Source organism: Rhinoderma darwinii, chromosome 6, assembly GCF_050947455.1.
Source record: "Rhinoderma darwinii isolate aRhiDar2 chromosome 6, aRhiDar2.hap1, whole genome shotgun sequence".
Lineage (NCBI taxonomy): Eukaryota > Metazoa > Chordata > Amphibia > Anura > Rhinodermatidae > Rhinoderma > Rhinoderma darwinii.
In genome coordinates, this window is record NC_134692.1 from 40852950 (window position 1) to 40867444 (window position 14495).

The 14495-nt window shown below is 40.6% G+C and overlaps 1 protein-coding gene across 2 annotated transcripts in view; it reads left to right on the forward strand.

Moving 5' to 3' along the window:
* Positions 1–14495, forward strand: part of COL18A1 (collagen type XVIII alpha 1 chain) — a 141543-nt gene extending 127048 nt beyond the window's left edge. For both annotated transcript variants that reach the window (XM_075829549.1, XM_075829548.1), the window contains 14 exons: positions 2984–3055; positions 3567–3611; positions 3787–3829; positions 4156–4227; positions 4876–4913; positions 5521–5610; positions 5727–5880; positions 6104–6177; positions 6631–6759; positions 7273–7308; positions 7396–7629; positions 7715–7912; positions 11259–11374; positions 12732–14495. In XM_075829549.1, coding sequence (XP_075685664.1) covers positions 2984–3055; positions 3567–3611; positions 3787–3829; positions 4156–4227; positions 4876–4913; positions 5521–5610; positions 5727–5880; positions 6104–6177; positions 6631–6759; positions 7273–7308; positions 7396–7629; positions 7715–7912; positions 11259–11374; positions 12732–12945 — 1515 coding nt within the window. In that variant the 3' untranslated portion in view covers positions 12946–14495. The remainder of the gene's footprint in view (positions 1–2983; positions 3056–3566; positions 3612–3786; positions 3830–4155; positions 4228–4875; positions 4914–5520; positions 5611–5726; positions 5881–6103; positions 6178–6630; positions 6760–7272; positions 7309–7395; positions 7630–7714; positions 7913–11258; positions 11375–12731) is intronic.

The following is a 14495-nucleotide window of genomic DNA, read 5'->3' on the forward strand; positions in this document are numbered from 1 at the left end:
ATCCTTGCACCCCCCACCGACTGTATATCATTCTGCACTTCTTTTATTTATCCTGCACTTACTTTTTCCACTGCTGCCTTTTCTGTGCTTAGAAAAGGACACATCTTGATTTTTAGATTATTTTTTTCCCAGTTTTCTCTTCCACTCTGCTTTGCTATCAATCCCATGATGCTTCAGCACAGCATCACATGACCAGCTAAAGACCATACCATTTCTGCATGCTGGGGGACACTGTGATTATAAATCTCTCTGTATTCTTCTAAACAAGCTGAGAAACCATAAGTATACAGCCAGGGAGGCTGCACTATATTCTTCTGCATTATACCTGTCTAAGGCCCCATGCACACGCCTGTAGAATTTGTACGTAATTGTGGACTGTAATTACGGTCTGCAATTATGGACAAATTCACTTCTATTGACCACGGACACCTTACTGTTTATTTTCGGAAAGGTGTCCAGGCCGTAGTAAGCCTCCGCAAAAGATAGAACATGTCCTATCTTTTGCTTTTTACGGACCGTGCTCCCATATGGGACCATGCTCCCATATGGGAACACGGCCCACAAATGCGGATGGCTGTCTGCGGCCGGCCGTGCCTGTAATCACAAACAGTGATTACGAGTACGGTCGTGTGCAGGGGGCCTAAGTATCAGCGGTAGCCGATGATAGGAGTTTAGGTCACCCCCCCTGTGGAAAACTAGTGTGGTGTGGTACAGGAACTGCTGAAGCCTGTGATGGGTGACACATAGATTTCCAGAGAATCAAGTAGGGAAAGCGTGCCACCGAGCCTGATTCACACTGCTGCTAAGCAACCATCCCAGTCTGATATATAGGGGTAAAAGCAGCAACAAAAAAAAATAACCGGTGAGAGACCTGACACATGCAAAACCATAATGGAGCAGATGGGAAACTTTTGTTTTGGCCGGAGTGTCACTTTAACCCCTTCCCGACATCCGCCGAGTATATACGGCGCACGCCGGGTTGGGGACTATGGAGCGGGCTCACGGGCTGAATGGAGCCGACACTTCCGGGTAACGAGCAGGATCCCCTTCGAGCGCGATCCTGCTTGTTTAACCCATTAACTGCCGCTTTCAATTGTGATCGCGCCATTTAAATGACTAAAAACAGGGGGGCGACTCCCTGTAACGTCCCAATGCCCCCCCCCCCCGCGGTGAGATCGGGGGGAGCCGTTGGTTGGCACGGCTGCCTGGGGGTCTGACGAAGTCCCCCAGGTCCGCCATCTTTGTACTCCTATGAAGCGCTGCCTCCGGCAGGACTTCATAGGAGACTGTCAGAAACGTGATATACTGCAATACATTAGTATTGCAGTATATCGTGCAAGTGATCTAACGATAAAAAAAGTAAAAAACAGTAAAATAACTTTTTTTTTAACAAATAAAAAAAAAAATGTAAATTAAAAGCTCAAAAAATTAAAAAGCTAACATAACTGGTATCGACGCGTCCGTAAAAGTCTGAACTATTACAATATATCATTATTTAATCCGCACGGTGAACGCAGTAAAAAAAAAATTAAAAACATCAGAATTGCTGTTTTTTGGTTCCTTCTTCTCCCACAAAAAATTAAATAAAAAGTGATCAAAAAGTCTCACGTACCCCCAAAATGGTACCAATATAAACTGCAGCTTGCCCTGCAAAAAATAAGCCCTCACACAGCTAAATCGACAGAAAAATAAAAACTTTATGGCTCTCAGAATGTGGCGACAAAACTCAAATTTTATTTTTAACAATCAGTTTTTTCCTTGTAAAAGTAGTAAAACATAAAGAAAACTATTACGCTTAGTATCACTGTAATTGTATTGACCCGCAGAATGTTAACATGCCATTTTTACCGTACGGTAAACGCCGTAAAAACGAAACCACCCAAAAGGTTGAGGAATCGCTGTTTTTTTTTCCTATTCCACCCCACATATATATTTTTTTCTCGTTTCCCACTACATTATATGGTACAAAAAACAATGCTGTGAAAATCTACAACTCGTCCCGCAAAAAAACAAGCCCTTATACGGCAATATTGATGAAAAAATAAAAGAGTTACGGCTTTGGGAAGGTGGGGAGGAAAAAACAAAAGTGAAAATCCGAAAAATGTCTGCGGCGTAAAAGGGTTAAAATTAGTCAAAGCCCAATAACTTATTCTAAATAAAGCCACCCATCTTCCACATCATATCTTTAAAACAAAATGTTTATACTGTATGATTTACGTACAATAGGTACTCTGTTAATTTAGAATAAAAAAAAAATTGTGTATATATGTTTTTTTTTAGTACTTTAGAATTACAGATAACTTTGCAACGCTTTCATATGATAATCCAGAGGCCATGGTCCCATAGCTACTTCTTTATCTTCCTATATTTTTGTATTTTTCGATAGCTATTCTCCACTCAACTCTCATTGTGATACAGAAGCATAATATCAAAGGCTATGTACGCCTTCAAAAGTGATTTTTTATTTTTATTTTTTTAAATAAAAAGGTAAATCACTGTGTTTTGTGCAACTTTATAATAAGTTTTTATTAAAGATTATTTTTACTTTTTGAGATAAAGCTGCTCTGTATTCTGTATACAGAGCAGCTGTATTGTGCGCTAAGACCTAAATACGTCAGGTCCGTGGGACTGACAGGTTCAGTGTCAGTGGGTCCTGCATGTCTGACATGCAGTATCCACCTGTAATCGATCACATCTAAGTTATGAATTTAGATGTGATGGATAACAGGTGGATCCTGCGTGTCAGAGACACGCAGGACCCACTGACACCAAACCCGTCAGTCCCGCGGATCCGATGGGTACAGAATTCAGCGTAAGATACAGCTGCTTTGTATAGAGGATACAGAGCAGCTGTATCTCAAAAAGTAAAAATAATATTTAATAAAATCTTATTATAAAGTTGCACAAAACACACTGATTGACCTTTTCATTAAAAAAAAAATCACTTTCAAAGGTTTAAGACAATTTGACTTTTCCTATTTAGGGTCGTCCTGGTATGAATGGACTGAAAGGAGAGAAAGGTGACCCTGCAGAGAATAATGGTTTTGGAACAAGGGTGAGTTTTACTGCAACAGTATTGTAAATGTTTGTTCAAACGAAGTACCAATATAGGATGGCGTGTAGGATTCAAATTGTAATAGGTCTAATTGTATATTGTATTTTATATTGTAAACATTCATTCCAGGTTCTGTGAGGTTTTTGCCCCACTAAACTGCACCTTTTAGGCCTCGATCACATCTGTGTCGGGGTTTGAGCTGTTCTGCACCGTTAGAGGAGCAAAACAGCAAAAATGCAGGAAGCACCAGATCCGTTGCATGATGGACACCATCGATTTTAATGAGTTCTGTCGGATTTCCATCATGGTGTTCGTCGTTTTACTGAAAACAATAGCGCAGCATGCTGCACTATTGTTTCTGGTATTTTCGGCTGGATCTGTGACGAAGGCCCCTAACAGTCTGCAATGCAGATATGAACCTGACCTCATGTGTTAATTACCTCTTAATACATTTATATGTTCACATCTATAAGGAGCATTATATGATCATACTGTTTTCTTATTTTTATAGGGACTCCCAGGTCCCCCAGGCCCACCTGGTCCTCCAGGGAACGCAGTAAGTAACACATTTCATATACATATATATTTATTTAGGCTCAGGCTAAGCAAGGCTCTTAGACTAGTTTATAAAATATTTTATTTTACATTTGCTGCTTAGATATGACATTACCAAAAATGTACTTATTACCCAATACTTCATTGTCTTTTATATAATCTCTAATGTCTTTCAGGCATCCAGTGATTCGAGATCTAGTGGGCAACAAGGATATCCAGGTAATGTAACCGGAGGGATGTTATGTGGTTATTTCTTCATAAATGAACTTTTCTGAGATTATAGGAGGAGGTACTAAAACAAGACACAGTGGGAATTCCCAGAATGTATTCCTTTGCTACCATTAAAAAATTGTTTTAAAAATATTATGCATTCAGTAGCTCATAAAATGGTGAGACCTGTGTGAAAGTGGGTATTCCTTTGTAGTCTGTTTAAATAGGGTTTGACCTGATCATCGGTTTGAGTTGTTGTAAAACAATCTGTAGCCTTTTAGGCAGCAGAGAGACCATGCCTCTTATATATTGTCAATATGGTTGTATTATTGTAGGTCAGAAAGGGGATAGAGGAATTCCAGGACCAAAAGGTGATCTTGGAGATGTTGGCCCGCCTGGCCCACCAGGTAAGACATCGGCGTAAACAAAAAACCTGATAACAAGAAAAAGTTAACATTGTATGTATGTGTGTATGTATGTGTGTGTGTATATATGTATGTGTGTATATATATGTGTATATATATGTGTGTGTGTGTGTGTGTATTGAGCGCCGTGGGCAAAAAACGCCACGAAAAATGCTTTCAATTGTTTTTAATGGGAGGTCAAAGGAGGAACCAGGGAAAGAAAGAGCATGCCGCTTTTTTTTACCGCGAGCGGCTAAAAACCGATGCGGTAAATAAAAAGCCTGCCATTGAAATCAATGGGAGGCGGTTTTGGACGTTTTTTGCCGCTCATTCTGACGCCATTTCTGCATCAAAATCAGATTAAAAATCTCAGTGTGAACTGGGCCTTAAGCTCTCCCTAGTGGCGGATCCAGACTGCCTGAATTGTGTATTCAGTGGATTTAGAGCTTAGTATCGGAAAAACTGGGCTCAAACGATCCAAATGTTTCATTTTTTCTGGCAGCAACTTCTAGTCTTCAAGAGTCCTCATCCTATTTTGATATTTTGATGATCAGTCAACATTAAAGTCATAGGATGTTCAGCTCAAATAGACAATTACTGAGTCGTGAATGATTTGCAGATTTGTATTAAAATGACTTTTCTTTATTTAAGGAACTCTTCCATATGATTTGAGAGAATTACAAGTCAGGGTGAGTCTTTTTTATATATATATAATAATGAGAATGTGAATCAGATGTAATGTCATTTGACTTTGTAGAAATTACCTTTCAATAATGACTAGTAGCTGTAGGCCAATGAAGCTGCTCGATATTTATTCACGTTCTGCTTGGGCAAGAGTGTTTATTTCAATAGGGAGGGGGAAATAAGGGGCTTATCCCTAGGAGAATTAAAGATTGGCATATGAAATCCAGCATGGCCATTTCTTACTTTCCATGACGGCAGATGTCAGCGGATAGTCAGTAGGGTCACATACACATTAAAGAGTCACCTGATCCTACGAAAATCAGCGACTTTGTAAAAAATGTAACAAATATCTTATGTGTATGGTTAGCTTAAGCCATACATCACTGCAGATCCAGCATAGATTTAATAAGGAAATTTAGTAAATGTAATTGTAACGGTATGAGGCCATTACTTATAGAGGACACAGCAATGATCATTGACAAGTGGGTCCAGTATAAACAATGGGGGTTCAATTAACGTAACCTGATTTAGAAAAGTAAGGAAAAGGAATCTAGACATAAGTTGGTTAACAGCAAACTTTTAATCTCATTGATGCTGGCATTTTATTTTCAGGGAGAAAAGGGAGAGAAAGGGGAATCTGGAGGTGGACATGGCCAAGGATTTCCAGGTCCTCCAGGTAACCCTGGATATCCAGGCTTGCCGGTAAGTGAACAATATGAAGTATATATTATTTATATAGGTAATCTTTATATGTTTCACATTATAAAGGTGTATGTACCATTATTCAAATCAAATCAAGATAATTTTGGTATTTTCAGGGATCTAAAGGAGACAGCGTTCAAGGTCCCCCAGGTCCACGTGGCCCTCCGGGACCTCCTGGCGTGGGATATGAAGGAAGACAGGGACAAACTGGGCCTCCAGGACCACCGGGGCCTCCTGGACCTCAGTCATATCCTGGTCCCAACAGACCAGGTTAGTAGAGTGGTTCAACTTTTCAACTCAAATTTGTTGGTCAAATTAACCAACATGGAATAAATTTTTGTAAACTAAGTTGGATTTACCAGTAGTTCATATTGTTAGCATTGATTGTCAAAGTCAAACTTAAGAAATGTAGGGGGAAAAAATCCCTTGCAACGTAACACTTATTTTTTTTGCCATAATAGCAAGATTATAAATTTTTTATTTCTATTTTTAGCTTTAAACATTCCAGGACCACCAGGACCTCCAGGGCCACCCGGACCTCCAGGAGGGTCAGGAGGATATTCTACGGTGAGTCGTAAACTTAAAATAAAGCCACAAGCATCAAGAATCATTGGCCTAAGATAAAAACTCTTAGAAGAAAAGATGCTGTTGGACACCAACACCTCTGAGCTGCAGCTTCTAGCAACTACAACTAGATTTCCAACTTCATAACTGTGACACAATGACTTGTTCAGTTTTTTTCATATCTTCTGCACAATAAGGTCATTACCTAAAATGACATGTTGTTATTTTCATTCTGGATCATAAAAGTGGATTTTTCAGCTATTTTTATGGTTGAAGGGGTTGTTTAGAATTAGAAAAACATGACTGCTTTCCAAAAACAACACTAATCCTGTCCAAAAGCTGTGTGTGGTATCTACAGATGAGCTGCAATATTAGACACAGGTTTTTTCTTATTCTGGACAACATCTTTTGAAGTTTTTGTAAGTAATATTCCCTTTTTCTTTATTTGTTTATTAGGCTACAGTACTGCACAATTATCAGACTATGCTTCACCTGGGCCAGACTTTCCAGGAAGGGACCATTATACTGGTGCTGGAACAATCAGAATTGTATGTGCGAGTGAGGAATGGATTCCGAAAAATTTATGTAAGTTTGAGAAATTGAGCAACTATGAAAAAAAAAATCAACTATTAAGACTATAAAAAAAATTGATGAAAACTAAACAGAAAAACTTGATTTCACCAAAGACTAGTATTACAAACATTATTTCACCTAAAACGGTAATGTAATGGTTAGCCCTCCAAGTGGTATATGAAGCATTGAGAGGAGGTATGGTAGGAAGCTGTGGCACTATTCACTGCTGTAGAAGAGGATACCCATGACAGTAAATCTGGGGAAAGTGTGTTTTGGCAAGTAGGTGAACTGGAAAAACAGTGATCTGACATGCAAAAGAGTTGTGGAAGATGAGGTCTGGCATATAAAAGAGAGAGAATGTATAAGCTCGCACGTAGGCATTATGGGTAGTGATCTGGGTCCCACTTAGCGGAAAATATATTTCTTTCATGTAAACCACAGCCCTTATTGTCACATGCTTGACGCCAGGAGTGGCTTAAATATCTTGTTATGAAAATGCTTGCTGACTAAATTTTGTTTTTACAGCTTGGAGACTATGCAACACTGAATGGTAATGGGCAGGTAGGTCTTATATATGATTTTATTAGGATTACACCTTTGTATCACAATCTTTGTAATTAGCTACTGAACCGATTCTCTCCTCTACAGGGTAATGAAGTTGCTGTGGAACAACCACCCGTTATTCATTATCCTGTCAGCAAAGGATCAGGATCTTATCAGTCTGCAGATCAGAACGTTCCTCCACCCCAGCCTCCCAATTACCCAGAACAACCACAACCAGAATACCGTCCCCCACAGCCACCACCTCAAGTTTTCCCCAGACCCGCAGAGCCAGATAGAAATGCTCCTGCTGTCCACACACATCAAGAGTACCAGGCCGCAGTGAGTACCATATTTATACAGAGAGATATTTTTTTTAATGTCTTCTTGAATAGATTCTTACATAACTATTTTTCTTCTGTTGCAGTTACACCTTGTGGCACTAAATGCCCCGCTAAGTGGCAGCATGCGCTCCATCCGAGGGGTTGACTTCCAGTGCTTTGAGCAAGCACGTAAAGCTGGACTTCAAGGGACATTCCGTGCATTTCTGTCATCACGTCTGCAGGACTTGTACAGCATAGTTCGTAAAGCTGACAGGCTCACTGTGCCTATTGTTAATCTAAGGGTGAGTGTGGCACTTAGTAAACATATGTACGTTTTACGATTGTACGCTATGTCCATAATAGAACCGTGCAATACACAAGAAAATGGCGACCACATTCTGCGAACACATTGCCACCAAAACAACGTATATAAATACAGTGAAGGAAATAAGTATTTGATCCCTTGCTGATTTTGTAAGTTTGCCCACTGTCAAAGACATGAACAATCTAGAATTTTTAGGCTAGGTTAATTTTACCAGTGAGAGATAGATTATATATATAAAAAAAAAAAAAGAAAATCACATAGTCAAAATTACATATTTATTTGCATTGTGCACAGAGAAATAAGTATTTGATCCCTTTGGCAAACAAGACTTAATACTTGGTGGCAAAACCCTTGTTGGCAAGCACAGCAGTCAGACGTTTTTTGTAGTTGATGATGAGGTTTGCACACATGTTAGATGGAATTTTGTCCCACTCCTCTTTGCAGATCATCTGTAAATCATTAAGATTTCGAGGCTGTCCCTTGGCAACTCGGATCTTCAGCTCCCTCCATAAGTTTTCGATGGGATTAAGGTCTGGAGACTGGCTAGGCCACTCCATGACCTTAATGTGCTTATTTTTGAGCCACTCCTTTGTTGCCTTGGCTGTATGTTTCAGGTCATTGTCGTGCTGGAAGACCCAGCCACGAGCCATTTTTAATGTCCTGGTGGAGGGAAGGAGGTTGTCACTCAGGATTTGACGGTACATGGCTCCCTCCATTCTCCCATTGATGCGGTGAAGTAGTCCTGTGCCCTTAGCAGAGAAACACCTCCAAAACATAATGTTTCCACCTCCATGCTTGACAGTGGGGACGGTGTTCTTTGGGTCATAGGCAGCATTTCTCTTCCTCCAAACACGGCGAGTTGAGTTAATGCCAAAGAGCTTAATTTTAGTCTCATCTGACCACAGCACCTTCTCCCAATCACTCTCAGAATCATCCAGATGTTCATTTGCAAACTTCAGACGGGCCTGTACATGTGCCTTCTTGAGCAGGGGGACCTTGCGGGCACTGCAGGATTTTAATCCATTACGGCGTAATGTGTTACCAATGGTTTTCTTGGTGACTGTGGTCCCAGCTACCTTGAGATCCTTAACAAGTTCCCCCCCGTGTATTTTTCGGCTGAGCTCTCACCTTCCTCAGGATCAAGGATACCCCACGAGGTGAGATTTTGCATGGAGCCCCAGATCGATGTCGATTGACAGTCATTTTGTATGTCTTCCATTTTCTTACTATTGCACCAACAGTTGTCTCCTTCTCACCCAGCATCTTACTTATGGTTTTGTAGCCCATTCCAGCCTTGTGCAGGTCTATGATCTTGTCCCTGACATCCTTAGAAAGCGCTTTGGTCTTGCCCATGTTGTAGAGGTTAGAGTCAGACTGATTAATTGAGTCTGTGGACAGGATTCTTTTATACAGGTGACCATTTAAGACAGCTGTCTTTAATGCAGGCACCAAGTTGATTTGGAGCGTGTAACTGGTCTGGAGGAGGCTGAACTCTTAATGGTTGGTAGGGGATCAAATACTTATTTCTCTGTGCACAATGCAAATAAATATATATAATTTTGACTATGTGATTTTCAGTTTTTTTTTTTAAATATAATCTATCTCTCACTGGTAAAATTAACCTAGCCTAAAAATTCTACACTGTTCATGTCTTTGACAGTGGGCAAACTTACAAAATCAGCAAGGGATCAAATACTTATTTCCTTCACTGTAAATATGCATTGCTGCTGAATCTACTTGCAATAATGAGGTTCTAAGCGCACATTTTGATCAAATTGTGTGAGCCCACCCGCCACGACAAGGTGACCTCACTAATAGAACCGTACAGAAACACTCCAGCAGAAAGACAGTGCCCTCCTCCTAATCTGCATTACACATAACAATTAAAAGTCTACTTACTACCCAAGCCAGCCTCTAGTTATGTGTCCTTGCTACCATCTTCCTCTCCCTTGCAGCCAAGTGCTGGTAACACATACACACCCTGGTGATGCTGCACAAGTGTGGAAATCCAGTGTTGCGTCAACCATTGTTTAGCAGCTGCCAGATCATATTTGGGAGGATTTTTAACAAATGTTTTGCCTGAGAAATTATTCATAAAGGAGTCTGAAAAACTCCCTATTGGGTAAAGCCCCATGCACACGAACGTAAAAACGCCCGTAATTACCGGCCGTAATTACGGCACGTTTTTACGGGCCCATGGACTTCTATTGGCCACAGGTACCTCCCTGTATGCTTACGGGAAGGTGCCCAGGCCATTGAAAAATATAGAACATGTCCTATTTCAGGCCGTAATTACGGCACGGGCAGGTCCATAGAAGTCTATGGGGCTCCTGTAATTACGGGTGACTACGTGTGTGCAACCGTAATTACGGGAGCGTTGCTAGGCGACGTCTGGGGATAGTCACTGTCCAGGGTGCTGAAAGAGTTAAACGATCGGCAGTAACTGTTTCAGCACCCTGGACAGAAACTACCGATGACCATATAGATCAACCTGTAAAAAAAAAAAAGACGTTCATACTTACCCAGAACTCCCTGCTTCTTCCTCCAGTCCGGCCTCCCGGGATGACGTTTCAGCCCATGTGACCGCTGCAGCCAATCACAGGCCAATCACAGGCTGCAGCGGTCACATGGACTGCCGCGTCATCCAGGGAGGTCGGGCTGGATGTCAAGAGAGGGACGCGTCACCAAGGCAACGGCCGGGTAAGTATGAATTTCTTTTACTTTTACCTCGGAAAGGGCTGCCCCTTCTCTCTATCCTGCACTGATAGAGAGAAGGGGCTGCCGATTAGTGCCGTGCAATTTTGCAGCGAAAACGTGCCCGTAAATACGGGTGGAATACTGGTGATTCCAGACCCGTATTTACGGGCACGGGTCCGTAAATACTGGTGCAATACAGGTTCGAATACGTGTGACCAAGGACCCGTATTTACAGGAGGGAAAAAATACATTCTTGTGCGTGAGGCCTAGCTTGAATGAAAAACTCAATTTTGTTTTTCCGGATCACCTTTCTGTTGAAGAATAAAGCATACACTGGACAAAGTATGAGAAGAATTAGGATGATCATATAGTCGTATCCATATAGAAAAAGTAGCAAAGCAACTAGTAACAACTTCATGTCTTATTTTAAAGCTGTTCACATTACGGTGGGTGCTAGTAGCGACAGGGCAGTAGTTTAGGGGAATTGTACATTAACTTATTAATTATTGGTAACATAGGCATAGATTTGACCAAATAGTGTTATTAGTATTATAGCCATCATCTTTACACATATTTTAAGCATTGTAATCTGACATCAATTTATTTGCTATGTAACTGTGTTCCAGGATGAGCCATTGTTTGACAGCTGGGAATCACTGTTTTCTGGTTCTGAGGGACAGATGACGCCTGGGGCTCGAATCTATTCCTTTGATGGACGGGATGTTGCCACGGATTCTACTTGGTAGGTCAAGTTAAAATATATTTACATATTTGTCTAGGACAATATTTCCAGAATTTGTGTTATCAATATTGTAGGCAAATGGATTATAAGCCCCTGCAGCAGTTTTCCAATGCACAATATTATTAGGCTGGGTTCACACGACCTATTTTCAGACGTAAACGAGGCGCATTATGCCTCGATTTACGCCTGAAAATACGGCTCCAATACGTCGGCAAACATCTGCCCATTAATTTGAATGGGTTTGCCGACGTACTGTGCAGACAACCTGTCATTTACACGTCGTCGTTTGACAGCTGTCAAATGACGACGCGTAAAATTACTGCCTCGTCAAAGAAGTGCAGGACACTTCTTTGGACGTTTTTGGAGCCGTTTTCTCATAGACTCCAATGAAAACAGCTCGAAAAACGGACGTAAAAAACGCCGCGAAAAACGCGAGTTGCTCAAAAAACTTCTGAAAATCAGGGGCTGTTTTCCCTTGAAAACAGCTCTGTATTTTCAGACGTTTTGGTCACTACGTGTGCACATACCCTTATGTGCATATGATTGACTAGTATAATGATATATATTTTACACAAATAGTCGATCACAATGATGATGGCTACAACACAACCACAATTTCTGACAAAAATCTGATCACATGGTACAAACCTAGATCACAACAGGTACATACAATATGATAGTGTTCCCAGCTGATCCTTGCTATGTGCGGTTGCTTTAACTATTTGAGGTGTATAAAACATGCTCTCTCTAGAAGATACACTTCAGGAACATGCCGATGTTTTCTGTGTATAGCAGTCAATCTAACAATGTAATTCTGAGAAAATCACAGAAAACAACAATGCTTAACTGTTGATCTCCATTACCATAGTGGATTTTTTTTAGGCTGGATTAAAATTTGTGTTGGGTTTTCCATTGTTGTGCTCCGTCATAAGAGCAGATCAACGAAAAAAAAGTGTTGGGTCGTTGCATGACAAACACCAATTGACTTTAATGGGTACCATGGGGTTTCCTTTATGGACCGTCGTTAACCTGTGCTATGTTTTCCATCATTTTGGACCGGATCTGCGACGGAGGCTCCTAACGGCACCTCTTACCAGATGTGAACAGAATCTGGCGTTACTTGTTGTGGTGAAACCAGTGGTAAATAGTCTATTAGGCACTAGGGTGCCTAATGCAGATTGTACTCTCACTTAATGGACTTTAATTAGAATTTAATTGATTTAAATAAAGCTTGCAGGGAAGGATACACATCTTTGCTCAGGTTTTTTTTTTTTTTAAATAAAAGTATTCTATTATGTTCTGCATTGTAGTACAAGCTGTACGTTTCACACCTAATGCATTGACTTGGTGTCTTTAGGCCACAGAAGATGATCTGGCATGGTTCAGACACCAAAGGTCGCCGTCTAACTGAGAACTACTGTGAGACCTGGCGTACAGATGAAAACGTAGTCACCGGTCAAACATCATCTCTATCAAGTGGGAAACTCCTAGAGCAGCGTTCTCAGAGCTGCAACAAGAACTTCATTGTCCTGTGCATTGAAAACAGCTTCATGTCCACCGGCCAGAAATAGGAGCACATTTAACAGTCAAAGTGGTGCCTATCCTGGAAGAGGCTGCACATGGACTTCCCAAGATCCCTTCTTGCATCCAGAGACCAAAGAGTTGGAAGCTGCTCTTCTCTGAACACTAATGTGCAGTATTACTGTCCCGTTCCTATGGGGCAACATCAGTTGGATACACTGGTTGAGCTATTCCGTGCCTTCAGCTCAACACAAACACTTTTTAGATTTACATTGTAAAAGAGCTTGCAATTCCAAAAATTGAAAATCCAACTGAGATCATATTGATTCTAGTTGTGCCGCTTTCTACTGAAAATCCAGTCTTCCCTGGAGCACAGGTGTTCTTTGCAACTAGACAGAGGAAGCTAGCCTACTGTATGAGAGTAAAACAGTTGTGCGACGATTCAAAGTTTATGGGTGCCTTAAATCTTTGCACCAAATTTGGAATAGTCTCTATTTTATTCTGTAATATTTAACCACTTTTAGTTACAGACACACACACATACGTCTGCATTAATCTCTTGTGAATGTCTATTTCCTAGTTCCCTCTACAACAAATACCTGGTGACGACCACTATATTTATGAGAGGACAACCTAAATGTTTTGGAGCTACAGTGCCTATTAAGCAATTGTCAACCTACTGAACCATTGATGTTCATCTTCTTGACTTTGGTCTTTAGGGTGACAGATGCCCAGTAAACACTGTACTCCCTAGATTGAGGCTGCTCTAAACTTGATCTGTCCAGCCTGATGAGGGCAAGTTTTACTACTTGGGACCGTTGTAATTTTTAATCCCGGATGTATGTTAGTTATATTTGTTTTATATCTACAGTAGTTATACACGTTTACTTGTTTGTAAGAGACAAATGGAAGGAGAATCTATTGTCCATGCAAGCCTGAAAATTCCCAGCTCTGCTAGGTGTGTACACAATGAAGTTTAGAATGATAATGCATATAGCTAAGGTCACAGCAAAAACAGTATTGATGGCACGGTAAGACTTGTGCCCAAAGTATCCTATTATTTGACCACCTGAACATTCTGCAGAACCAAATTACTTAGGGGAACCACTGCAGAATTTCCAATATTAACTAGGTCAAACTTCAAATATTGTAGAATTACACCATCTTAAAATTTGGGACCTCTTTTTCATGGATGCCAGGCCAGCTGAGTTTACGAACCATGAAGGGTCAAATTAACTTTATTTTTCATATATAAGGTACTTTGCATGGTTTATGACCTGTATGGTTAGCTGTATATATGATCGGTGGTGCCCTGGAAGGCCCGCAGTCGGCTGGTTAGCGCATTATACTCATTTGTGTACATATCACATGGAAACCTTGTGCAGCTGGGAAGGCACTCAGATGTGTGGTACAGCAAAGTCACCAGTGAGAATATGAAATCCTCATGTGTCTAAAAGGTGCTAAAAAAATGCAATTTTAAAAAAAAATGTTTTTAGAATATTTTAAGACAGGAAACAGATGGAAGTTTTCTACCGTAATCTTTGTATTTTGAAAATCAAACCTGTGGATATTCATTTCTATAAATACTTCCTAGGACTAA